The 27753-nt window shown below is 45.7% G+C and overlaps 1 protein-coding gene across 6 annotated transcripts in view; it reads right to left on the bottom strand.

Annotated features, from left to right (window-relative positions):
* MGAT5 (alpha-1,6-mannosylglycoprotein 6-beta-N-acetylglucosaminyltransferase) overlaps nt 1–27753 on the bottom strand; it is a 333568-nt gene that overhangs the window by 46713 nt on the left and 259102 nt on the right. For all 6 annotated transcript variants that reach the window (XM_032479342.1, XM_032479341.1, XM_032479339.1 and 3 more), the window contains one exon: nt 1521–1670. In XM_032479342.1, the coding sequence (XP_032335233.1) occupies nt 1521–1670 (150 nt within the window). The remainder of the gene's footprint in view (nt 1–1520; nt 1671–27753) is intronic.

Raw genomic sequence — 27753 nt, 5'->3', positions numbered from 1 at the left:
GAGGATGGTACATTGAGGGCCTAGACAAGCTTTCATTTATAATAAAAAAAACAATCATGAGTCAAGGTTACCTCCAAGGTGACCTGAGTAACTGGACAAACCCAACTCTCTGGTCTGTTTCCTCACATTTATAATAAAGTTAACACCCCTCTATGGGGTGTCAGATAGGTTCACGGATACAGTGTACAACATGGGGAATAGCGTCAATAGTTTGTAATAACTATAAATGGAAAGGGACCTTTAAAAGTTGTATGAAAAATAAATGAAATTAAAAAAAATAAAGTTAACAGTAACACCTGCCCTGTCTACCGCTTAAGGCTGTTGTGAGAAGCGAACAGGACAGGCTATGTGAAGATGCCTTCCAGAATCACAGCATCACACACAAAAACTAGAAATGCTACCACAGCACGGACGTCCAACCAGCCTCCCTCCCCGACCTTGAAAAAGAGGATGCAGTCGGCCAGGGACCAGAGCTGCAAAATTCACTACAGATAACGAGCTTCCTTCTGCCTGAGGAGACACTAGGGCAGGAATCACACTTGTTTACTTCACTCTGGTATCCCTTGCCCAATGCCTGGCACATGAGAGCTGCTCAATAAATATGTGTAAAATTCATAAATAAGAGCTTATTAATAAACATGAGGGAGTTTAATAAAGTGCCAGCTGACCCTTCAAGCTCTAACTCAAGTCTCTCTGCAGACCTGCTAACTCCACTGGGTGTGCCCATGGCAAAATGATGGAGGTCACTGGGTGGACTCCGCGACGGTGGCAAACACCATGTGCATCACGCTACTAAAACAACCCTCCAGCAGCAGCCACGTCCACCACAGGGTCTGAATTCTATGACTGTGACAATAAGACCCTCAGCCCCTTGTCAAATCTCCCACTATTTCCCAACGCTTAGACTCACTGGGTTGGTCCCTGGACCCTCCCAAATGTGTCATCTCCACTTCCGCCACCTGACCCTCACTCCCATCAGTCCCAAATGCCAGGTGCATCCACGCCCCACCCATCTTTCATCACTTACACCTTTCAGGATGCCTTCCTTGCTCCTTGAGCCCAAACGGACTCTTCCCTTGTCTGAACTTCTTTGGTATCCAGTACAAACTTTCTGAATGAGGAGGTAGGATTGAAAAGTTAGCTGGGGGACTGATTCCTCAAACAGAGGTGAGTGGGGAGGTGCGGGAAGTTCAGTGCCCCAGGCTTGCTGGAAAGCTGCAGCTTTCAGAAGGTCAGATCCCTTTCCTTTCCTGTTTGCCACCGTGTCCCCAGCCCCTGACGCGAGCTGGCAAAAAGCAGGTTCTCTCAGTAAATAAGCTTTAAAAGTTAGCAACCTCCCTCCAGAATCTGCTGACTTTAAAGCTACAACTTGTCCAGAAAAACCACTGCCCAGAAATGACCTAATATCAGTGTTACCAGTGAAAAGAAAGCCTGGAAGATTCTTATCTCATTTTCAACAATAGCAGAAACAAACCTCCACACATCACTGATGAATTTTTACAAAACTACCAAAAACTTACCTTGGTTTCTCGGAGAAGAAACTGCAGGTCGCGTCCACTGAGGATACCATGGTTTTTCACGTAACTGGGAATGTTCTTTGTGCTGGAGCCATAAACCGTCGCGTGCACTTCCATGTACGTGTGAATGATGTCCAAGTACATCTTCTTATTCTGCAGAAGGGACATAAGGAGAAGGTGTTTCTCTTTTCTTTTTATTCTGGTAACAACCTGTCTCATAGCTGGAGGCCACAGAGGTAGGCATTCTTAATGTGGAGATTGCAGGAGTTTGGCAATCCAACTCCTAAAACTTCTTTTGAAAGTGATCTGATTGGATTTTGAGAGCAAAAATAGTCATGTTAATGCTGCACAATTTTGCAAGAAACATTATCTAGCAACCAAGGATAGCTCAAGGCCAATTGTTTTAAAGTACTTGTCCTCGCCTTGTAAATTACAGGGGACCCAACACTTTGCTTTTGGCTTATCCTCCTTACGGGGGAGGAAGTTTGGGGAAGGAGAGCTCAGAGAAGACAGTCAGTTGGACTGGAATATTTATCTGGAGACGCTAAGCTGTCCCCGAGGAACACAAACATCCTCAGCTCTTACCAGTATTTCTAGTGATGATTAACTCATGTTGTCAGAACTGGATCCCACCTAATTCGGATCATGGGGAGATGAGAGTTTCCCACAATGCACACTGATTGATTCAGCAGATGGAGAGACCATGAGAGTATCCAGGTAGACAAAGGTGGAAAAGAGATTAAATGTAAACTTTGCTGAGCCCTGAAACAGTCAGGAGTAGTTTTACTCTTCTTAGAAGCAAGACCAAACCTCTCCTCTGCCTTTGGAGGCACTGAACTTCGAGGCACATTTTCTAAATCAAAACCACCTGCAAAGCGGAAGCAAGGTCCCACTCCGTTCCTCTTCAAGTTTCCGTGTGACTAAGTTACACAAGCTGGATTTTTGTGGGTTGCCGTCTGTTTTTTTGTTTTTGTTTTTTTTTTTTTTGATGTTTGAAAGATTCAAGTTCTGTAATGTTTTCCAGTTGTATAAAAGTGGGGCAAGGTTTTTCCACTGGAAGCCTGTTTTCACACACTCCAGGCGAGTGCAATAATAGCCAGTTTTGTGACTTAAGACCTTGAGGGATATGCGGGTGTGGTGTCAGCAGCTGCAGAGCCACACAGGGCACGGACCAGGAAGCCGGCTCTGATGGCAGCAGGGGCAGTGGCATCCCTGGGGGCGGGGCAGCTCCCCTGGCATCATGAGTCGGGTTCACGGTGCGCCCTCTGTCTCCACCTCCACAGTGAGAATGTTACAAAATTTCAGGGGATACATGTTTCAAATCATGTATCAAAAAGTCTTCATGACTGGAAAAACACCATAGCCCATATGCTACCTTTTATAAGCACTGGATGATTCTGCTTGGGATCTACCAAGTCCATCCCTGCACTCTACCGTATGAATAAAATGAACGCTTTGACTGAAAGTCTAATTTCATGGCATGTTTGGCATGGCTGGAAGATGCTAAGTTCATTACTTCAGAGATGTATACCCTTCAATTAGCACAGAGGTGACTAGGAACAGTTTTTAAACCACTGAGCTTTCATATAAAGATTGAGCCAAATTTAGGACCACTCCCTGGGGTGAGCTAATTGAAGGGGGTCCATGGCAGAGTTCTTGTGCTAGAGGTACCTGATTACTCCTGTGCCCACAAACCTCCTTCGCAGGGGCTCCATCCCCACCCACAGCCCCTGGTAGGTAGGCAGGGGCTTCTGGAACCCTGCCCACTCCCTGCCACTGCTGACTGGCCCAGGGTGTGCCTGACCTGAGGGGGACCCATCCCCAGGCTGGCCAGGATCAGGAAGGTGAGCTGAGCCAATCAGACCCCATCTCGGGAGCTGAGAATCCTGCACACACATAGAGGCCTGCCAGACGGCCACGGGCTTTAGCTGCAATAAGGCCATGCAGTGTTGGAGTCTAGGCAATTACAGGCCAGATACAAGTTCTGAGGACGTCAGCTGCCTGTTTTGGAGGGTGGGGGTGAGAAGAGAACCAGGTTAGAGCTGAGGGGAGGGGAGAATATGGACAGTTGGTAATAAGAGAGATCTAGAGAGAACAGGGGTGGGGAGGGACGGTGGAAGAGGAGGAACAGGGAGAGAAGGCGGGGAAAGAGAAGAGGAGCTGGAGGGAGAGGGAGAGAGAAAGGCAGGGGGAGAGAAAAGGGGGAGGTGGAGGAGGAGAGGAGAAGAGGGAGGGGAAAGGAGTGGAGAGAAGGGGGAAGGAGGAAGAGGGAAGAGGATGAAGAGGGGGGAGGGGAAGAGGGGGGAGGGGAAAGGGGAGGGGAAAGAGGGGGAGGGGAGAGGAGGGGAGGGGGAGAGGAAACAAAAGGGGAGAAGAAGGAGGGGGAAGGGGAGAGAGAGGAGGGGGAGAGAGAAAGAAGGGGACAGGGGAGGGAGAAGAGACTGATAGGGGAGAGATGGGGAGAGGAGGGAGCCTGAAAGAAGTGAAGAGAAAGAGGAGGAGGAGGGAGATGAAGAGAAAGAGAAAAGAAAGCAGGCAGACAGAAGCGGGAAAACCAGGGCCCAGAGCTGCTCCCAGGTCCCAGCCCATCCTCGGCTGCTCCCTTTCCTCCATTCCCCAGGTCTTTCTGGGACCTTACAATACTAGCTGCTGCCCAAACTTCCCCCATCCTGCCAGACACTTTTATCTGGGCTCCTCTGGGTGGCTGCCTACCACCTAGAGGGAGGCCGGTCAGGACAACGTGCTGGGCTGCCCGCAGGGGGAGGGGTGAGGCCAGGGGTGAGGGAGAAGGCAGGAGTGTTTTCTTTAAGCAAAGAGACATTTCCCTGTGAAAAGTCAGCTACTAACTAGTGAGGAGGGACCAACAGCCCCCAAACCAGGTCCGCAGTGAGTGACACGAGTGACGAGGCAGAACAATGAATGGCCCTCTCGTCCTGTCATGGAGAGGAACACGGGAGGTTAGGGTTCCCAGACAGAACGCCTGGGAAGGGAGCGTCTGCTGGGAGACACGTGTGCTGCCACCCATCCCAGGATAGGTTGGGTGGGGCTCCTTGAAGTGCGACAGGGGCGCACGTTCAGGCAGGTACAGAGAAGTACACGCCAAGGCTGATAAAGTCTATGAACTTACTCACAATAAGGCACCGCCAAGTCTGCAAGCAGAAATTCCCTTCAGAGGGATTTATGTAATTTCATGAACGAGAAAATCACAACAGGCTATTAGAGGGCAAAAAAAACCCTTTCAAACACAACCCTAACCTTTCAAGTTGCCGTAACAATGAGGTGATTCTACCCCAGGTCTCTTGTTGCCACTTGTTGGAGTTCTGAAGAAATCTGGCGAGGGTGAACCAAGCCACGAGCCCAGGTAAAGGTGGCCCGGAGCCACGTGTGCTGAGCCGCCCCTCCTTCCCGAAGGATCCCAAAGAGGCATCTCCAGCTCAGAACCACTGCTCAGATTTTGGGTCCCCAAATCCAACTGCTTCCTAAATCTCCCCACCTGGGTGTGCTGCAGGCACTTCCAACTCAGAAGGGGAATCCATTGCCTTGCTCTCCCAGACCAGCAGCCCCCCACCCTGGGCTCCTGACCTAGGGGACTGGCATTCCTCTCCTCGACAGGCACCTGCACCACAATCACACTTGTCACTCCACACATCAAATTAGCCACAAAGCCCGGCTGATTCTGCCTCTGTAGTTTCAAACAGTCTCCTCCTCTCCAGGCTTTGATCCTCGCTCACCTGGCCAGTGCCAAGACGAACACAACCAACCTCTTAACAATCTCCCTGCAGCTCAAAAAGGTGATACAACTTGTCCACTGTTCCTACAAGAAAGCAGCGGTGCTGGGACTGACTGCAGAAGAATTTGTATGGCCTGATGCCATTTTTTAACCAGGCAAAGCGGTATTATTTAATACTGTGCAGTGTTTTTACATACAGACAATGGGAGTGAACTACAAAAACAGGCAAGAGGATGACAGACACCAACTTCTGGCTACTGATTACTGAGGAGGGGTGGGAGGGTTTGGGGAGGTGGACAGAGCTTTAATGATGTTTGTGATGTATCATTTTTCTGCTAAACTATTGTACAATATTAACCTCTATACATCTGAGTGGTGGATATATTTGATATATTTCACAATTAAAATGGAAAAATTTTAAATACATGCTATTTACAGCAGCAACAACAAAAAAACCCAAAACAAAACACCAGAAACCAGTCTGTATGATGCCAAAACCTGCACCATTGCCATCTCACTGGAGGGTTCGGTTCTTGCCATAAAGAGGTTCAAAGGAACCCCTTCTCTCTTCAGTGAATACTATTATCTTTTGTGTTTAAGAAATAAGGCACTGAGGTTTCATAAATTAAGCATGATGGTCCTGCCTGCCTTTCCCCAACCCACAGGAAGACCCTAAGTGGAGAAGAGTGTGTGTGCAGGGTGACGATGTTCTCCAGCAGACCCCTCCCCTCCCTGATTTTGGACATCCAGGCCCAGGGTCAGGGTGACACCCCAGAACTGGGTGTCCTGTTGATCCAAGAACTGAATCAGTATCTTCCCTTCGCTAACATAAGAGACCAAAGTCAAGGAAAATTATCTACTCCATAAACCCCATCACCTACAAATTTGTCCAGACACAGTCACAGGGGGCTTGCGTGCAGTAATCACACCGCAGCACGTGACCACCTGGGTTTGCAGGGGAGATGTGCTTCCAAAAGGTCCCAGCTAGCAGCACGCCGCCCCTTAATGCGCTCAGTCTCCGGATCAATTTAAATTCCCATTAAAAAGAACCAATCAAACTGATTAAAATTTAAATCTACCTAAACTCATTTAAACCTTCCTAAACTCGTTAGGAGGCGGGGGAAGGGAAGATGCTGAGGAAAAGGAGAGAACCTGCTGAGTAAAGAAGCTGGGCTTTCAGTGCTTAAGACTGTAGCTGGAGCAGCTCTGTTGGCCAAACTGGCCGGAAGATAGTAAGAGCTTGAAGAGCGAGCTGTAGGGAAACAATTCAATTGAAAGCAACACTCGCATGAGTCGTCAACAGGGAGAAGGCAGAACTGCAGACTCTGGAGAGTTTTTCTTTCCCAGCTGGTTAATTAGGGACACAGGAATGTTCTCTGGCAAATGGTAGTCTGCTGGGCTTTTGGCTGCAATGGATATCATCCATCCCCATCAACATCCCTGCTCCCCATGGCAGATACGCACACCCCTTCCTTCTCCTGGACTCCACTCCCCTCAGCATATGGCTCCTTGCGACCTGCCCTTTTAAAACATAATCATTCTGTAGCCCTGCCCAGAGTTGGTTGGTCCATGGAGAGCATGGGGGGAGTGCCAAGCCAGCGGGCATCCTCCCGAGGGAGGGCGGGATGGGTGTCAAGAACTGACCCCCTCCAGGGTCAAAGCAGTGAGTTTGAAACCAGGCTGCTGAAGCAACCACCCGTCTGGCCACACCAAGGTCAGGCTCCAGCAGAGAAAAGAAAGTCCTCAAGCAGAGAAGGCCAAGTGTGAGAGTGCAGGTCCTGGCAGGGTCTCCGCCCATAGTTCCTGTTACGTCTCTGCCCAGTGCACGCCTGCCCTTCCCTGGGTTCTCAGAGTCCCCCAGTCCTAAGCCGGGGAAGGTGGGCTTCTCTCCTTTCAGCAGAAACCATCCTGACAAGTACACCTGTGACCAGATTCTATATTTTCACCACCAAGATTTTTTAAAACCTATTTTTAAAGTGGTAGCTTCCTCTTTCTCCCCAACAAATACAGAAATTGGTTTATTCCCTAGTTTTACAAATATACAATGATGAATCATATGTTTTCTTTAGGAAACACAAAGCCACAGAGTATGCCTGGCCGAAAACTAGCCACGGAAGCCATCACTAACTGATCCTGTGACGTAACTCCTTGGAAGCTTGGGGTTGGGACGTGCCCATTCTACTGAATGAAGATCTTACAGATCTTTCTCTACACCAGCCTTCTCTGTTCACTTTGGCATCCTGGTTGGACCGCTGTCGTAATCCCTGTGCGGAGCTCCTGGTCTGAGCGGTGACACCCCTTATGAGCCTTCTCAGAGTCCCCGGACTGCCTGTTCTCCTCTGTCTTTCTCGGCTGGTGCTCACACAAGCCAGGCTGCCCTCCACTGTCAGACTGGGACGAAGCTACACCAGGGATGGTGGGGTACAGGTTGCGGACCACTGGCATCCATCCTCAAACAGCATCCCAGAGTACAGGGATGCTAGTTCCCCGGGAGGTGAACAAGGGCCAAAGGGAAGCAGGAATCAGGAGAGAGCCGGGCAAATAAATCCTCCTTCTTTTCTCTCTTCCACGGTCTATGTCAAGGTAGAGTCCCTCCGTGCAGACTTTCCGGGGGGGGGGGGGGGAGGGTCCAGAGTGCCCGGCACCCGTGCTGCTGTCTGCGTGGCTCCTAGTGAAGCAGGACCCAGCAGGGCCAAACACTGCATTGCATCATCTGGCAGGTCTCCTGGCCTCACTGCCCCTTCCCTTCATCCTTACTGCCCTGGGCTGGCACCTCCTTCCCCAAGAACTAGTGACAGTTCAACCCTGGCCTCAGGCCTTGATTTCGAGAGGTTTTGGCTAAGTCACTGTTTCTAGGCTCTCAGCCTTTCAATCCACCCTCCCCATTCCAGTTTCCAAAACTGAAGATTTAGTTCCACTCTACGCAAGTTTTCAAAGGCTCCTTTCGGCAGCGCGTGGCCACCTCCTCAGCTCAGCACATGTGAGGATCTTCACGGTCTGGGCTTCCCCAGGCTCTCCAGCGTCACCTCCCACTGTGCCCTCTCCTCCTCTGTTTAAGGTTTACCTACACTCATCCTGCACCCCCGGACCACTCCTGCTCTCTCGCATGGACCTGGCCTGCCACTGCCCACCCCCCACCACGCCAACGCCGTTTTCCCCTCCCTTCTTTTCTCTCCTGGATGGACTCCTTCTCCCTCATCCTTGACAAGTCGGAGTTCCTGGGCTCACCCAGGTGAAGTTAGCTGCCCCCTCCTCTGTACTCTGGGTATCTTCTGCTTGCCCTTTTGGGCTGCACTGTCACTGTGTTCACTCAGTGGGACTGTGAACTTCACCAGGGCAGGTCACCGTAGTGAATGCAGAGGCCTGGCACAGATGGCTAAGCGAGGAAGACAAAGCGAATGCGCGACCACAAGGCATTGCCGGAAAAGATGCCTTGGGCAGCGCCCGGCTCCAACCCAAGGTGGCCCTGCCCATCTTCCCAGTCACATTCCAGGAGCCAAGTTCTTCTACCACAAAACCTTAGTTCCCAACAAATGAACTAAAGTCCATGACTTTACCTAAGGGTGTGTGTGAATCAAAATAAAAAAGAGAGTTGCAAACCTTAAAAGATGTATTTCAGAGTTGATTCATTTTCCTTTTAACATAGCGACCAAGCATAAGGAGTTCTCTCTGAGGAGCTGAGGTCAAAAAAAGGGAAGGAGGGAGAGACAGACAAAAAGAAACTACCTCATCTGCCTGCTCCTAAAGTCGAAAATTCAACCAAGATGAAAAAGTCTTTTATGCCAAGATTAGAAGTCAAGTTCTAAAAATGCAAATCTCTGTGAGTTTCAGCAGCGAAGCAGAAACAATTTACATTACAGAATGATTTCAAGTCTTTGCACTCCTTGGCTCATTTATTTCAAGTAACCTCCCAAGGTTAAGGTGGGGGGGTTGAGGGGGTCCTTGCTGCGTCCTACTCAGGCCTCCGAGGGCTCTGGAAGACCCCGGGAAGTTGAGATTCTTAAAGCTGACCCACCTCTGACCCCATCCCCCAATCCTTACCCCTCTAGGAGACAGATGCTGCTCAGTAATTACAGGGGAACCTTGCTCTCTTGACTCCAGCCTGGCCTGTGGTCCAGGTATGCGCTCAGGGAAAATAGAAAGAAGGAACCTGTTTCCTTTGGCTGTCCTGGGCTCCACACTTACTCTCGACTGGACCTCACCTGGTATAAATGACCACTCGCCTAGAGCAGGGGGTGAATCGTGAGCTGGACACAGGTTGCACTCAGGTCTGATGTGAGTGGTTCTAGAACCTACCTGCCTTTGAATTTGGGACGGAGGACACAGAACACGTGGAAACGAGTGAAAGGGAGGAACCCTCCCCAGTGCTTGACTTACTGTTTATTCTCCACTGTCTGGTCAGGTGAAGATTTTGGTTTCTGGTCCACAGAAAGCAGCTGGGGGATTTTGAAGGCTAAATAAGAGTCATGTGGAAAGAGCAATCAGCCCTGCTTTGGTGATCGGGATAATGTCACTTCCCAGTTCTAGGAGACTCCGACTGCGTGTGCGGAGCTAGAACTGGGAATCATGAAATGCATGTAAAAGCTGTTTAAATGTGTACCTTTAGTTTAAGATATAGAGTGCTGATGCTGCCCGCCAACCATCGAATGGGACAACTGAGCGATGAGTCCCCAGACAGCTGAGGCCTTCCCGTCACTGACCAAGCCGCGCCCAGGCCTCTCCCTCTGGACCAGCTGGTTAGCTAGTTAGTGTTCTCCCCCATCCCCAGCGCTGCCAGGTTTCTGGGATTTCTCTTCCTTAGCACTGGAGCTTTCTGCTATGTAACGGATGCCTTTCAGAGGACCCCAGGGACTCACCAGCCCGTTTGTAAGAACAAGAAGCCCTTTGACACGGCCTCCTTTCTGCTTTGAGACAGGCAGGAGGTCTTCAGTTTGGGAAGCTGGCTTCTCTCCCCACCAACACGGATGTAGTCACTCAGGGACAATGTCGCCTCACTCTGCTCCAGCCTGAAAGCCACTAAGCTCCCTAGCTATGCGACTGTGTTCAGGAAACAGGCTGAAAGGTTGAAAGCAGACCACGGAGGCCTAAATGTGTCACCGGGCTTCTTCAGGAGCTCCGCTAATCAGTCTATCCGGGCTGTAACCACAGAAACAGACTGTTCTGTGACAGAGAGAGCTGTCATGATGGACGGTTAGAAAACTAAAAGGCCCTTGGGCAAAACCAAAGCTGCATTTTTTATGGAACCTCCACGGGGTCAGTGACTCAAGGATGAAATGGACTTGACCTGAGAGGCCTTTCTACTCCTGACAAAGGGGAGGAGATGCTATCCTGATGGGCTCTGGCCCTCGCCTGGCAATCAGATGTTGTCTTAAGTCAAAGGAGCCCGGGCCGCTGTGTGGGACCGTCCTGTGCATCTCCAGGGAAGGATTCTGGAGCCTTGGGGTTGGGTGCTGGTGCAGCAGAGCAGCAGAACACCTTTGGAGGGTGTGACAGTGTGAACGTGGGCTTCCTCTGCCAATTACACGGAGGTCCCAAAGGCCACCAAGGTACGGGTACCAAGTGTCCCCAAGGTGAGCCGCCAGCCCACATCCCCACAATCTGGGAGGGGAGGAGGGAGGCCATCCTGGGGGTGCTGTGGGCCTGTTTCCCTCTGCTGTCTCACCAGGTAAGAAGGGCCTCTAGGGGACCACTTAGAGGGCTTTGCACACAGCCCTGGGAATTTCTGAGGATCTCTGCACAGATCAGTGCCCGACCCAAGCCTCGCAATGACTCATGGTCCGAGACTGGGGTCAGGAGGACACCCTGAAGGATGAGTCATGAGCAGGGCCTGCTTTGGGTTGGGCCAGAGCACCCAGAGCTTCTCAAAGGAAAGGATGTCACATTTCTTTTGGTGCAGGTGTGGAGTCAACAGAAGGGCGCCCAACTGGGACCAACTGGGAAGGGCTCTGTCCAAGGGGCCACAGGGAGTGAAGGCTACTGGAAATGAGGACTGAGAAGGAGCCAATGATCAGTCTGAGGTGACATCGTCTGTGATAAGGGAACAAATTACTGCAGGTAAGTGAGGAGGCAGAACCCAAGGACCCACAACAGTCCTGCCAGAGAGAAGGACCAGCGTCAGACACATGCTGAGACCAGGCAGCACTAACACTCGACGGTGTTGAGTCTCATTCATGCAAGAGTTTACCTGCCCTCCCCGCACCACGACCCTCTCCCCACCACACCTGTCGGAAGAACCAACAGCAGCCTGGTTTGGGAGGCTGAGAAGGTGACGTACAAGCTGGGGAAACAGCGATGCCACACCTCCATCTCCACTTCTGGTTTCTTGGGCGAAGCAGCACTTCTAGAGGGAAGGCGTTAACCTGAAGTGATGTTCAGAGTTTCTGCTATTAAGCTGAAGTGGATACTTCCATTATTGCATTTGGGATTATTCTTGGGACTAACAGTCACAGAAGGGTTTTTTATTACTTGAGAGTTACAAGGACCTGGCAAAATTGTATCCAAGGGGCAGAAGAGCCTACAGTTCAAGGGAGAAGAGATTTTCTTCCTTGTTTCCTATGGAATCCCACTCTTGCAACTTAATGGTTCCGTATACAAGGTGATTTTAGGTAAAATATGGAAAAATTGTTTAACGGTTATAAATCTATTTATATGTGGTTCAGAAAAACATATGTAACATGTCTATGTGATTTCATGGACAATAATCACTTAGGACCAAGCTAAAGTAATTATTTTAAGAGTGAGCCCATTTAAAATATTAATAGTCCAGGTGGGGTATGGATATAACAAAAGTCATGATTTGGTGTTGATGACTGAAGTTTGGAAACTGATGCCTAAAGTGTGTGGTGGAGAGCCTCATGTTACAGGCGGGGACACTGAGAGGTGAGGGAGGGCCATACTGTCATCCCACCAAGCACACTGGTGGGAAGGCCATGGCCACGGGACTCAAGATCACTCTCTCCACTCCTTTTATCAGGTGGCAGGAACCGAGAAAGGCAAGAGGGCAAGAGGCACAGGGCAAAATGCTTCTGAGCGGCGAAAGTGCAGATGGAGGGAAGAGGTGGGTGGTGGGTGAGAGAAGAAGAAAAAAAAAAAAAAAAAAAAAAGGAGGTGGTAAACCATTTTCACTCAGTGTTCTCTCTCACTTTGCAGAAGTCCAGGAGTGGGAAGTTTCCTCATAAACCACAATTTCACCACGCTGCAGCTATCAACTGCAAACACCACACATCAATTTCTTGCCCCCAGTCTGGACTTCTCCCCTGTGAATTTCTCTAGTTTCCCAAAGGAAAATCTTGGATGAGGCAGTGCAAGGCTTTTCAGTGTCTGGGAGGCAGGAAACCTGGGTATAAGTTCTACTTCTTCTGGAACTACCCAGACAAGCATGGACAACTGACTTCATCTCCTACAACTTCAAATTTCTCAGCTGTAAAATGAGGGGCTTAATGATTTGAAGGTCCTTTGAGCCCTAAATTCCAAGATTTCTGAATTTATGACTTCAAGCACCTTCCTCTCAGCTTTCCCAAGGGCGACACCCTGCCAAAGAAAGGAGGCGGAGTGGCTGCAGATGGTCACCCAGGTCCCCTCTCCCACCAGCTCATGGTCCCTGGGTGTGTGGCCCTGATTGTTAACCTCACAGCTGCCCCCTCTCCAGAGAGCTTCCCTCAACTCAAGAGGGCCAATGTCAGGGGTTCCAAAAGGCAGACCCCTTGTCTCACAGTGGGACCACTTTTCTAAAAACTCACTCTCCACCTCCACCTCTCTAAAGACTCAGACCGAGGCTGCTCTCCAGCTGAAAACCTGCGACGTACCCGGAGCATCTGACACCAGCGGGGGATCATTTGTCAACACCCCCTCCTTTAGATCAAAGGCTATTTTCAGTAATAGCCATGAAATGAAATAAACAGGTATAATGGTCAGAAAAGAAATGTAGACTGAATATTTCCTTTTCTGAACTCTGTGTATATCATCTATATAACCGTGTCAGTAAGGAATGAAAATATGACCATGTGAAAACAAAAAAGTGACAGAGGAATACTTTTTAATCACTTAATGCATTTTTTTGTAAAAGGGAAAAATACAAAACTTTTCTATTGGTCTCTCTCAGTAACGAATAACAAGAAGCCATTTTCCGTTTTCCAGTGTCAGCTTCTGTGGGTCTGTTGCTGACTCTGCCATGATCAGTGCTCCTCATATAGTCACGTTACTGGACAGTGCAGCCGTATCTGTCCATCCACCTTTACTCATAGGTTATCGAGGAATGCTTTTGAATAATTTCAAAAAGTTTCGTCCATATAAAGCAAGATACACAAGTGAAAACCCACGAGGTGACTTGGCAGAGCATGTATCTAACCTGGATCTGTACAGAATGAAAAGGAGTTGCTTTCCTGCAATTTCTAACTTTCCTACATGTGATTCCCTTACAACCAGGGGGAAAAAAAGGATAACACCTGTCTCCAAAATCACAATGACAAATTTGGCAGCCCTGAAGGGCACATGTCATCCTGGTGACGATGTAGAAATCTGGGAGGTGGGATGAATGGAGACAGCCCCATTTTGTTGGGAAATTGGGACGCAAAAACTGCATGTGAGCCAGAGCCCATGTCTACAGGACAGTGCACATCTCCATCCTTCATTCTAAGGAGGAAGCAACTATGAACAAAACGAAAAGACAACCTATGGAATGGGAGAATGTATTTGTAAACGATGTGACTGATGAGGGCTTAACTTTCAGAATATAAAAGCAGCTCATACAACTCAATAACAACAACAAAAAATAAACAACTCAATCAAAAAATCGGTTGAAACAAATATCATTTCTCCAATGAAGACATTGGCCAATAGGCATATGAAAAAATGCTCATTATCACTATTAGAGAAACACAAATCAAAACTACAATGAGGTATCACCTCACACCAGTCAGAATGGCCATCATTAAGAAGTCCACAAACAGTAAATGCTGGAGTGGCTGTGGGGAAAAGGGAATCTTCCTACACTGTTGGTGGGAATGTAGTTTGCTACAGCGACCACGGAAAACAGTATGAAGAGTCCTTAAAAAACTAAAAATAGAGTTACCATATGATCCAGCAGTCCCACTCCTGGGCATGTACCAGGAGGGAACCTTAATTCAAAAAGATACATGCACCCCAGTGTTCATAGCACTATTTACAATGGCCAAGACATGGAAACAACCTAAATGTCCATCAATAGATGACTGGATAAAGAAGTTATGGTATATATTTATGTGTGTATATATATATGTATACATATACATATAGGTATATGTATGTATGTATGTATGTGTGTGTGTGTATATATACACATGAATGAATACTACTCAGACATTACTTACTACTTAGCCAGAAAGAATAAAGCCATTTGCAGCAACATGGACGCACCTGGAGATTGTCACACTAAGTGAAGTAAGTCATACGGAGAAAGAAAAATATGATATGATGTCATTTATATGAGAATATAAAAAAATGACATAAATGAACTTACTTACAAAACAGAGACTCATAGGCATACAAACAAACTTACGGTTATCAGCGGGGAAAGGGTGGGGGTGTGGAGGGATAAACTGCGAGTTTCGGATTTGCAGATACTAACTACTAATATAAAATAAACAACAAGGTTCCCTGTAGAGCACAGGAAACTATATTCAGTATCTTGTAATAGCCTATAATAAAAAAGAATATGAAAATTAATATATGTGTTTGTGTGTGTGTGAATCACTATGGTGTACACCAGAAATAAACACAACGTTTTAAACCGACTATACTTCAATTTAAAAAAAAAAAAAAAAGGAAGGAGGGTTTCCCACAGGCCTCACCCTCCTGCTAGTCTCTCCCAGCTGAGAACAAGAAGGGAAGTTTGAGTTTGCAGAATCAAACACACAAGAACAGGATTTACACTGCACTGAAAACGCACCTGCCTCTCTTTGGACTTCGCCAAGGTTGGGGATGGGGAGGGGAGTGGGAAGATTAGCTTCATCAATTTGATTCTGAATCACAAAAGACACAAGACCAGGCCACTGTGTTGTAGAGAAACAGCAACACACAGTCTGGGGCTGAGAAAAGTTTCCTTTAGTGCTTGATTGATTATGAGAATTAATAAAATGATTTGATTCTATGGTTATATTTGGAGGCATTCTTCTCCTTGGAGACTTAATGAATATTAAAAAGCACCTCTTTGGGGATACCAGGACTGCCAAAAGATTAGACAGGTCACAAATGTGCCTGCTGGTGCTGTCCCAGATCCTGACTGCAAAGTCTGCACAAGAGGAGTTCATCTCTGAGTAAGACATAATTTAACGTGCCAGGAAGCTCTCTCACTGTTGGAACTGCTATGCGTAGGATAAACAGTTCTGCTTCAAAAGACTGGGGGCTTTCTGAAGATCCTTATGCTTGGGGGCTCTTACCAGCAGTTGGTGTTCAGCATAAACACTGTCTCCCAGAGCAGATGGCAGACTTGGGTCACCTGTCACCCTGCTTCTCATTCAGAGGAAGGAGACGGGGGAATTGGTCTCTGCCTGGGAACAGCCTTCCTACGGGCGGGCCAGCCCCCACGCTGATCTGAAGTTATTTGGTCCCTTCTGGGGACCCACCCACATTTGTGTAAAATTGAGAAGGCAGTTTGGGGTCAAGAATGAAGCAACCTGGGTTTTTATTCCAGCTCTTTAACTAACATCTTGTGGGACCTTTGGGCCAGTTCCCAAGCTTCAGTTTTCTTATCTGTAAAATAAAGGACGAGTCAACCTGCCCTAGGATCTCACAGGAGCACCCACACACCAGATGAGACTTTTTATATCACTGTGTGATGGGGTCATCGTTCCCCCACATGATCTGACACACACACACACGCCACCATGCACCCCATTCTCCACCAGGCCTCTGAAAGCACTCCACCCAGCACTTTGTCCCGGCTGAGACAGGGCAAACCATGGAACTTGGAGGGTGTGATGCTCCGTGAGCAATGGGGCAGACCCTTCACCCACCAAGGAGTCTTTTGTCCTCGAGGCTGGGTCCCTGACCCAGGGGATCCCAGCTCTGGGGGAGCCCACGTGGGCTTGCTTCCACCACTGGCTCCAATTTCTAGTCTTAAGATCTACTGTGCAAGGCTTGTGCTTGTTAAATTTCCTCTCCGAGGCATTGAGCCCGGTGCCATACGCAGTAATACCCACGGCGTCATGATGATGGATGTGTCAGTTGGTAATAATGTGCATAATCTCTCCCCTCAGAATAGCAAGTGTCAACACATCTTTGTTGTAAGGCTGGGAGCTGACATGCGATAAAGCCAGGCCACTTAAAACATAAGACTCTCTCTCTCGGGCTCTCTCCTTGCCCTGCTCCAATCAAACTAAGAACAACCTTCCAAATTCCAGGGATAATCTCTCTGAGCTTTTGGAAGAAGCTGCGGGGCACAGATTGGGATTCTGACTTTGGCACAGCAGAGGATGTTGCCTTCAAAGGATAGCTAACCACTGGTCTTTAAGCAAAGGACTGATTTTAAGGGGGAAGCTAAAAATATCCTCCTCCTTCCCTCTCCTTGAAACAAATCACATGCCTCTTGAAATTTCTTCCCTTCATTCCTGACTTTCTGAAAACGTGGTTAGCAAAATAAAAGTCATCAGACTAATTAGCACACATTTGAATCTAAAATGCTGCAAATAAATATATTTAGAAAAAAACAGCTAAATTGTCTAGATTAGAAGCAGGCGCTTGAAAACTGAAACAATTAAAATATACTGGGGATGTGAAGCTGAGGTCTCACACTTGTCCATCATCCTCGAAACTCTCCTTCACTCTTTCTGTACCCTCCTCCCTCCCACACAGTCAACAGCTCCGCACCCCCATCTCCCAGGCACCAGGCAAGTTCTGAAGCTCTGTTCCCAAACCAGCGCTCACCCCAACCTGCCCTAGGGAGGCACAGAAAAGAGGGCGAGAGACCCGGAGCCAGGAGACCTGGATTTCAGCATCGGCTCTGCCATTGACCAGCTGTGTGCGCTTGGGTAAGTCGTTTCACTCACTCAAACCTGAATTCTTTAGGTGATAACCACCTTCCCTTCCAGAGAGGTCCAAAAAAACCACATGAGATGATGTGGACAAGTGACTCTTAAACTACAAAGAGCTGTGCCAGGGTTAGCATTCTTCTCGGGACCCTGCAACCCTGTCAAGCCTTTCTTCTCCATCCCGAGTCCACGGCTCTGATGCACTCAAGTGGCACTTTTGACACTTTGCCCAAGCACCTGCTTCCCCTCCTCTCCAAGCATTTACCACCTCCCCCAGCCACCAGACCGACATCCTCTCGTCTGGCCCGTTTCCTACCTCCTTCAGTGGTGCATGAGGGTGGGGTGTGTCTACTCCCCCAACGTGACTCCCAGTTTCTGGGGAAGGCAAGGACCTAGTCATATATATCTCTGAGCATTCGTCCCTGTCAGCAACATCAGAAGTTGCTCAGGAGACAGCTGCTAAATGAAACAGTTAGGAATCCAAAAAGCAAAGACCTCTGGGGTCTGAAACAAGAAAAAGAGCAGCAAAAGTCAGAGAATTGGCACAACCAATACCGAACAAGAGATGTTTATCCAGCAAAAGAAACAGTGTAGAGTGGGAAGTAGCCCACTTCCGGGGAGACCTGGGCCCAAATAATGTAATGTTTTAAAGGAACTCTGCAGTGACTGTTTCAGCAAAAATCAGTGACCACTATTTTAGATTTTTTTTTTTTGCTGGGTTGGGGGTGGGGACTGAATTTTCATGTACTATACTAATACGTATGACGTGATTTGACTTTGTCCTTGGTCACAGTCACATTATTCCATGAAGATACTAGTGGAAATAGAGTCAGATTAAAGTCCTTCAAGAATTCCTGTCTTTATAAAATAAACAACAAGGTCTTACTATATAGCACAGGAAACTACATTTAATATCTTGTACTAATCTATAATGAAAAAATTTAAATATATGTTTATCTGTCTGAATCACTATGTTGTTCACCAGAAATTAACACAACATTGTAAATCAACTATACTTCAATTAAAAAAAAAAAGTCCTACTACCTTTGAAATGGTTATGGGGCCCTGCCATGAGATTCAAAATAAAATTGCATTTCTGAAAACAATGTAAACTTATATGTTAAAAATAACTAATTTCTTTCTGCATTTTCTGATTTTAATTAGTTGATCAACTCAATAAAAAAAATCCACTCCCCCTTTCATCTTTTAATAAACATGTACTAGATATTTAATAAAAAAAAAAAAGTTGAAGTTGAGTTTTGCTTTTGGTGTGTGGTTTGTCTGGAGGGTACCACGGCTGCACTGTGCGCTCAGACAGGGGCTAGTCTAACTAACACGGTGCGCTCCACAGTGCGGGCCTGGGAAGACCCAGTGGGACATAAGAAGAAAAAATGTGAACATATTTGTGTGTAATTTTCAATGTTTTTAAAATGGACATAACATGAGCACAGTCCCATACATTTTTATCAACAAATGAATAGCCAGAGCCTGGGGGACTGACTCAAACTTTTTTCCACCGACATCTCTGCAACAATCGAGAACAAACTGAAGGCCAGTAGCAATCTGGCCCCAAATAGATGCTGGCAAATAACCACTGGCCCACAATGAAACAACCTGGGCAAGTCCAGTCCTACTGGCATCTATGTTCTTCCTAGAAGGAAGGGTTGGGTACAGCTGATAAAACCACACTACCGCCTAATCTGTCTTGCTCATCTGCAGTGCTCAATTAAGAAAGAGGAAATGGAAAAGGAGGATGATGTGAGCTTCTGAATTCCAGCAGAATGTGACAAAGGGGAAGTCCTCATTAAAAAGGTTCAAGAGAAGGGGGGAGGGGATAGCTCAGTGATAGAGCGCATGCTTAGCATGCACGAGGTCCTGCGCTCAATCCCCAGCAATTCCACTGACTCCAACCTCTGCCAAAAAAAAAAGTTCAAGAAAAGGCATTTGATCTCCTGTGTCCTTGACAGAATTTCTGAGCTCAGGGCTACAGAGCTTCTTGCATAGCTAGGAGTTACCTAACACTCACTTAGGCAAGAACACAAATACCCACATTTATTCTAGGAGCAGCATGCCATATTCCATATTAGTTCTGATTTCAAATTCATTCAGGTCACCTTCACACAACATTAACTCAGTTACTCACCAAGCCATTAGATACCATATGTGCATGATTGTAGGCCTCTGGGTCTCCAGGGGAAAAAAAAAAAATTAATCCACCGGAGAACCTATCTAGCTGGTGGGTCTGAAAGTTCAGCTGGTTCAGCATATGGAGGTAGCACAGGGGCTGAGGCTTGACTCCACTTAAAGACATTAAAGTGGGAAAGCTCTCCTTCAAAAAAGGGGCAAAGCTGGAAAAGGCAGAGGGTACCAGCTCGGCACCAATGCTACCCAGGTCTCTTTCCTTAGATGAGGCTCCCAAACTTAGCATTTATGAAATTTAAATAGGCTAAATTTTAAAGTCAATATAATATCAGTAGGAATAACTTCAACGGACTGCAAAACATGAACTACGTTTAAATTAAGTGAGTTCGTAAAGATGCTTAATTAGAATCTCACCATTTGCCAGCACTGATGACCTAACGGATCTGGGCAATGATTCTCGATGACTGAGAACATCAAGGAAAACAAAATGACCAGACTTCCGTACCTCCTGACGTTCATACCCAGCACACCTATGAAGCAGCCTTGCAAAAAGTCATACCCGAATTTGATCAAGCCGGAATGTCTTATCTACCAATTTCAGAAAATACAGTAGGGAGAGGAAGACGGTAAACCACACCACGGGCACGCAGTTAGTGCAGTTCAGACTGTGGGAAACTCTACGGGATAAATAACCTGGTTTCTTCTGCAAATAAACTTCCATTAAAAAGGCTTAAAGAACAGACCCAATCACAACGGGCGGATCTTATTTGTATCCTGAGTGAATAAAATGAAAAAAAAAAAAAATAGGAGGCTAAATCTGAGACATCTGAACCCTGTGGATTCAATATTAAGAACTTATTATTCATTGTTTCCAGGTGTGAGAATGCGGTTACTCTTTTTCGAGTCCTTATATTTTAGGGTACATAGTGAAATACTTAGGGATAAAATAAGATGTCTCGGGTTTGTCACAAAATAATCTGGGCAGGGGATAAAGACGAAACATGACTGGCCACAACTTGATAATTGGTGAAGCTCGGTGATGGGTAGAGGGGCGGCTCACTAGTGTGCTTTTATCAGATACTTTCCATGATAACAATACGTAAGTCACTATAGTGCACTCTGAGAAAAGCTCTCAAACACTCAAACGCTGAACCCCTTACTCCCCTCGCCTCCCCCTTTTTTTGGTCTCCTTGACTTTTGGAAAAAGACACAGACAGTAACTTCTGATCTTTGGACTCCTCTAAGTTCACATTTTAGTTCTTTGCCTCTCTTTTATTCACCTTTGGTGCATCCTTCTAAAATCCAAGGCTCTGACCCCCACAAAGTGAAGGTAAGGATTTTGGTATTTCCTGATTTCTTATCACTGGGACTGCCGTAATCACAGAATTAATTGTATGTGTGGAAAATATCTGGATTCTTCCAAAATCACCACATCAGTTGCCTTCCTTTGGGGGTTCCCATGCACACTGTCTTCCACCATTCATAGATCCATTTTTTTTCTTCTGGCTACGGAGTTCTTGGGGATATAATACTCATCTCCCCGTGGCTCGGAGACGGCTCCTTCCTCCCACTATTCCAGCCCCCTTCTCTTATCCTTCACCAAATAACTCCTCCGGGTGGTTCAGGACTGGGTCAGGGTGAGTGTGATAGGTCCCCCTCCCTCCAGCATGAGGTGGTATGAGCAAGATCGTGCCAGCTCTCTTGTTCTCGGCTGAACAGAGCTTCTAGCAGAGACATAGAGCCACATTACTGAGCTTACCAATGGACAAGGTGAGGCTCAGACAGATCAAGACACCTGCCTAAGGTCATCTAGTAAGTTACACGGCAGGATCAGAATTGGAACCAAGCTCTTCACCACCGCTCTACGAAACCTAGTTTTTGTACACCTTATTTAGTAAGGAGAACATATACGTAACTTTTCTCTGGCCAAGGGATCTCTGACATACTCCTACTGTGATAACATTTTTGTTCTTCTTTATTTTTATCTTTACCCCAACTTTGGTTTATCCTGAGATGTCCCACGCAGGCATGTCCTGGGCAATAGCACTAGCCTCCCTACTGTTTCATTTAATACAAGGGTTAGCTTAGCACTCAACTCCTTTGTGGTAGAGACAGCTGGTGGCTACACTCTTCTTGCTTATGAACAGAATTCCACTTTCATTTGGGGGCAGCAATAGTTCCAGATAAAAGATCACATTTCCCAGTTTTCTTAGCAACTGGGGCAGGTCCAGACTAGGTACACTTTCAAGAAAACTTTTTGAAGAGGGCTGCCTTAGCAGAGATGTCTACCCTTTCTATCTTTCCCTTCTTCTTCTTGCATCTTAAGTGGACTGAGGACCTAATGGCTGGAGCTCCAGCATTTGTACTGGATCAAGAAGTAACTTTGAGGATGGATGCCATTACTAAGATGACAGAGTAGAAAGGCAAAAACAGCCTGGATCCCAGATGATAGGCCACTAAAGCAGCCCTGAGTTGCCTGTCTTTCTTAAACGAGACAAAAACAAAACCCTTAATTTATCTGAGAAATCATTTTTTACAGTGTATATGTGTGTAATCTAATATTAACATTTGAATAAAATTCCAAATTTAATTAATACACCCACCCACTGCAACATTTCGATTTTGGGAAACTTTAACTGCAACATTTTATCTATGCAGCTACTCATTTGAATAGCATTTCTTCTAACATCAGTGAGGTCATTCCTCCCTTCCACATTTTCCACCAACAGCTTGTTCAAATATCTCATATTTTGCCTCTGACAGCTGCTCATACTCTGACACTTATAGTCCAGCCACAAGCTAATTCTGCACATTGTGAAATACTTCATTATTTTACTCTGCATCAAATTTTTGCTCTGACACCCTTTTGAGGATTTCTGCCAGCACATCAAAATGTTTCCACTGCTTACTCTGATGGGATTCAGGCTGATAACAAGGTGCTTCTTACAGCTTATCTCACCTTCTGAGGGACTGTGTTACTTAGCACAGCTTCTGCTTAGCTGCTCTCTATCTTCTCTATCAGGATCAATATGACCCCATTTTATATGCCCTGAGTAAAAAATGCTAGGTTTATCTTTCTTTTCATAAGCATTTGTCAGAGTCTAATTTTCTGTATTTCACTTCTTCCTGAGAATGCTCAATATTCTTCATCTCCAGTGGTTTTACTGTCTTTCTCTAGTGTTTTATTGTTAAGGACTTTTCATTTTCTTATTGTCACATCCTATGCATGTGTTGATATATATTTATAAATACCCAACCTTATATGCATCTTAAAAACAAATCATACTCATATGTCTAGAACTGGGTGTTGGAGGCTTAGCTTGCCACTTCAAATGTCTTTTGCTGGCATTGAAAACAATACTGCCCTCCACCCCCAGTTTGCTGGATGTACATTTGCACATCACGGAGCCCATCTAAAGTGGACATGCCACTCACTCAGTGGCTGAGGACTTCTCAGATTGGGAGCCAGAAGTGGGGCTTTAAACAGCACAGGAAGGACTAGGTGATTAACAACATGCCAGTCACCCTTTTATTCTTCACTCTCTTTGGATTTAATATACACTGTGATTTAATAGCTACATGGTGTCTCGACATAAATGCTGACCTGAAAAAATTTTTTAATTATTTAAATTTATGTATGTATGTATGTATGTTGGGGAAGTAATTAGGTTTATTTATTTATTTTTAATGGAGGTACTGGGGATTGAACCCAGGACCTTGTGCATGCTAGGTATGCACTCTACCACTGAGCTATGCCTTCCCCTCGGACCTGAAATTTCTAATGCTTATTCATTACCTGCTTGGTTTTTTTGGCCAGGTATTAGGTTTCAGATTCTCCTGTTTCATATGTAACATTATATAGAGAATGGTAAGAGGTGAGAGAGTCTAAAGGAGGCAGGATAGTCAGTTGTGCTAAAATGCATGTCATATATCTGATAAGGGGCAAATATCCAAAATATATAAACTCATGCAACTCAACAGCAAAACCCCCCAAACAATCAGATTAAAAAATGGGCTGATCAGAATACACATTTTTCCAAAGAAGATAAAAAGATGGCCAACAGGAACACAGGAAGGTGCTCTAAATCACTAATCATGAGGGAAATGGAAATCAAAACCACAATGAGATATCACCTCACACCTGTCAGAGTGGCTGTTATCAAGAAGATTAGAAATCACAAGTGTTGCCAAGGGCATGGAAAAAAGGGAACCCCTGTACATTGTTGGTGGGAATGTAAAGGGTGCAGCCATTATGGAAAACAGTATGGAGGTTAAAAATTAAAATTTTAAATTAAAAATAGAACTACCATATGATCGAACAATTCCATTTCTGAGTACCCGAAGAAAATGAAAACATTCATCTGAATAGACATATGCACCCTCATGTTCATAGCAGCGTTATTTACAACAGCCAAGATATGGAAGCAACCTAAGTATCCACTGATGGGTGAATGGATAAAGAAAATGTGATACACACACACACACACACGAATATTATTCAGCCTTTAAAAGAAAGGAAATTCTGACACTTGCTACAACATGGATGAAACCTGAGGACATTAAGTGAAGTAAGCTGGTCACAGAAAGAAAAATACCATACGATTCTACTTATATGAGATACCTAGAGCCGTCAAATTCATGGAGACTGAAAGTGTAGTAATGGTTGCCAAAGGCTGGGAGGGAGAGGGGAATGGAAGTTGCTTAATGGGTGCAGAGTTTCAGTTTTGAAACATGAAAAGAGCTTCTGGAGATGGATGGTGGTCACACAACAATGTGAGTGAACATTAAATACATGTTTGTATTCAATGTGTGTGCATATATATAAAAACACATACACACACACAGTGGAATATTACTCAGTCATAAAAAAACAAAACCCAGTCATTCGTGGAAAACATGGATAAATCCTGAGGGCATTACGCTAAGTGAAACAGTAAGTCAGACAGAAAAAGACAAATACTTTATGATCTGTCTTATATATGGAATCTAAAATCCTGTATTTTTTCCCAGGTCACAAATTACTATTCTTTTTTGGATTTGTTTTCAACCATTTAAAAATATAAAAACCACACTTAGCTTAGGTGGTTGGCCTGTGGGCCTGAATTTGCCCATCCCTGACTGAGAACCCTGTGATGTGTCAAGGATGAGATTAACCACTGTATAATAAATAACAACTGGCTACAAGTGGCAGAAGCGGACAACGGCAGCACTGACAACAGCCTGGGTAGGGTCGGGGGGCAGAAAGGCAATTTCAAAAGCGAATCTTTTAGTGTAGTTCAGCTCAACTAGCTGGGTGACAGGTCCTTGACTAATTCTTCCTTTCAGTTCAGTGTTTGATTTAAACTAGAGGTACTGTGTTTTATAAGAAAAATAGAAAGTTTCCCCAAATTATTTACGCTGTCTACGCAGGTAGAAAATTAGTGCTGTATCACTGTGCTAATGGCTTACGACAGCTTCTCTCCCGCACCCAGAGCAGATATCACTGCTCACTGTTTCTTATTTGACAAGAGGGAGAGGTATCTGATTGCTCAAAGAACTCTTCAAAGCAGACAAAAATGAAAGGGGATACCTCTATGCCAGTAATGTTTTATTTTAATCTAAAATAACAATTGCTGAAATTTCTTTAAGGTGTGTATCAACTTAAAAATACTTGGACAGCAACGTAAATGCAGCCTCAAAATCTTTATGAATTTCCCCATTATTTTACTGTTGTCTCAATCATCCCTAATTTAACAGCAATTTTTTTTAAGAGGACTCATTTGGATCAAATCCTTCCAAAGCTACAGTCTAAGTCTGTACAGAAGTGACTGCTCATTTTCACATTCATATTTCATCAGTTTATGTAATTGTTAATGAAATGATATAATTACAATACAAGTATGTAGCATAAACAGGTTTGGTAACAAATACATCTGATTTTTTTTTAAATGGGAGGGGGTTTATTTATTTATTTCAGGGGGACAGTAATTACATTTATTTTTAATGGAGGTACTGGGGAATGAACCCAGGACCTTGTGTATGCTGAACATGTGCTCGACCACTTGAGCTATACCCTCCTTCTGCAGACAAACCTGACATTTGATGTGCACACAATTCAAACTGTGGGGGCAGAAGTGCCTGGCCACCATGGGTACCTCAAATTCCAAGGACTGTTGGTCTCAGCATGATGGACAAGGAAGTGACAGATGTAAGTTACTCAAGCCTTTGAGAAGTGCAGGTCGATCAAGAGATCTTTCTGTCTACTCTCAATTTTCCAGCATATCCTCAAATCTCCAAAATAGCTTAGAATCATCTGGGGAGGCAGAGGCCTGAAAAGCTCTAAGTTTGGTTCCCCCACTATCTGCATCAAAATCACCTAGAATATCTGTAATCCTCAGGCCCTCCGCAGCCTTACTGCTTCCAAGTCTCTAGAGGTGGTACCTGCTTTTGCCCAGTTCCTGGGTGATTCTGATATGTGCTACATCTAAAAGCCACCCTGGCACCCTGATCCTTCGCATAAGACACAACAGTGGTGGTCAACCTTGGCCGCACACTATGATCACCTGGGGAGCTTTTATCAGGTAGATGGAGATTCTGATCTAACTGGTTTGGAATGGGTGAAACCTGGGCACTGAGATTCTGAACATCTGTCCAGGCAATTCAAGGAGCAGCAGCTGGGGCTGAGAACCACCACATCACACCAGGGCTAACATTACTGATGGGGCCATCTCATAAAGATGCTTCTCAATTCCCCCAAACCGAAACTTACTTCACATAACCAGGGTTTATTAAGCAAATAACGATGTTCCTTAAAAATAGACATTTCTAATGTGTTTTTACCAGAAAAGACCTAGGTTCATGCTTAAGCACGGCTAGGGAATGCACACAGCTAAAAATCAGCTTCTAAAGAACTGCAAATTGAAATGGGAAGAGCAAACCTCTGAAGGCCACTTCACAAGAGCTGACTGTGAGGTTTGAACCAGCTAAGACTAAGACATACACCGGGGGGCCTGGGAGGGAGTCCCAAAAAATGTCTGCATTTCTGAAACCCATCACTCTTTCCAGACATCTACCTGGGTACCTGGAACCACAATCATTCTAGAAAGTTATTTTAATCAGGCCAAAGACATGACTTCAAACTTCCCATGGTTCTAGAAGAATTTGAAACTCATTTCCATGAAAAATGACACTGGCTTTTCTCTTTGTAAGGACTTAACTTTTACTGGGATTTGGGGAGGGGGCAGGTGTATGCTAAAGAAAAAAAAAGTACTATGTCCCTGCAAAAAAGGCAACTCCCATCATTTTCAGTTTCCTTACCTTATTTTATTATTGCTCACAGAACGTATCACTGGACTACTGTACCATGTATTTAGTTAGTGGTTTAGCACCTTCATTTCCCTTATTTAGAATATAAGCTCCAAGAAGGCACGCTTACACCCTATCTCCTCTTGCAGGACCAGACCTTAGAACAACGTCTGGCAGACATGACACATCTATTCTGAAAGAATGAATGAAACAAGGTTCTTGCCGCCTGCAAAGCTAGAAATTGAATATAACCCACTTGGCTGGGGTGGGGCAAACACAAAACAGCTAATGTGGCAGCACCTAACCATATGTATGGCCATGAAAGCAATATGGGATTCAGACATAACCACAGAAAGGCTGGCTTCCATCCTGGCACGGCATCAGCGTTTACACTCTCCTCTTGCGAGATCTTGACTGCAAACCTGCCATGTAGGAGATGCGAAAACTGGGGCTTGGAGAAGACAGGCGGCTTACTGGGCAGTTACAGCTCTGCAAGGGGAGGGGTCTGCCTCCACTTTCTTTTCTTATTTTTATTATTTGTGCTCTCTCTTTTTTCTTCTTTGTGAGTTTGGCCAGAGGTTTGTCAATTTTATTTACTCTTTCAAAAAACCAGCCTTTGGTTTGACTGTTTTTTTCCATTGTTTTTTTAATCTCAATTTTATTTATTTCCTCCCTGATCTTTATTATTCCCTTCCTTCTGCTGACTTTTGGGTTTTTTTGCTTGTCCTCCACTTTCTTAAGGACACTTCCCACAGCACAGCAAGGCCAGGGTGGGTGCACCTGCTTTTCAGTCACCAAAAGCTGAGCCCAGATGGAGACAATCAAGAGAGGAAGCTGCCAGCCAGTCTTCCTTGAGCACTTACTACATGGCAGACACTGAACGAACCACTTCCTGACCTTCCTTACTTCATCTCTACAGTCCTATGACCCAGGCACCGTTAAATTAGATGAGAAAGCTGGGTTTACGGAGGTTTAAACATACCCAGGGCCACAGGGCAAGTGATGGAGTCAAGACTGAGCCCAGAGCCCATGGCTAATCCCTTCACTGCAGGAACATAGCTCCAAGATGCAAACA

The sequence above is a fragment of the Camelus ferus genome, chromosome 5 (genome assembly GCF_009834535.1).
Source record: "Camelus ferus isolate YT-003-E chromosome 5, BCGSAC_Cfer_1.0, whole genome shotgun sequence".
Taxonomy (NCBI): Eukaryota; Metazoa; Chordata; class Mammalia; order Artiodactyla; family Camelidae; genus Camelus; species Camelus ferus.
This window is presented reverse-complemented; position numbering and strand designations above follow the sequence as displayed.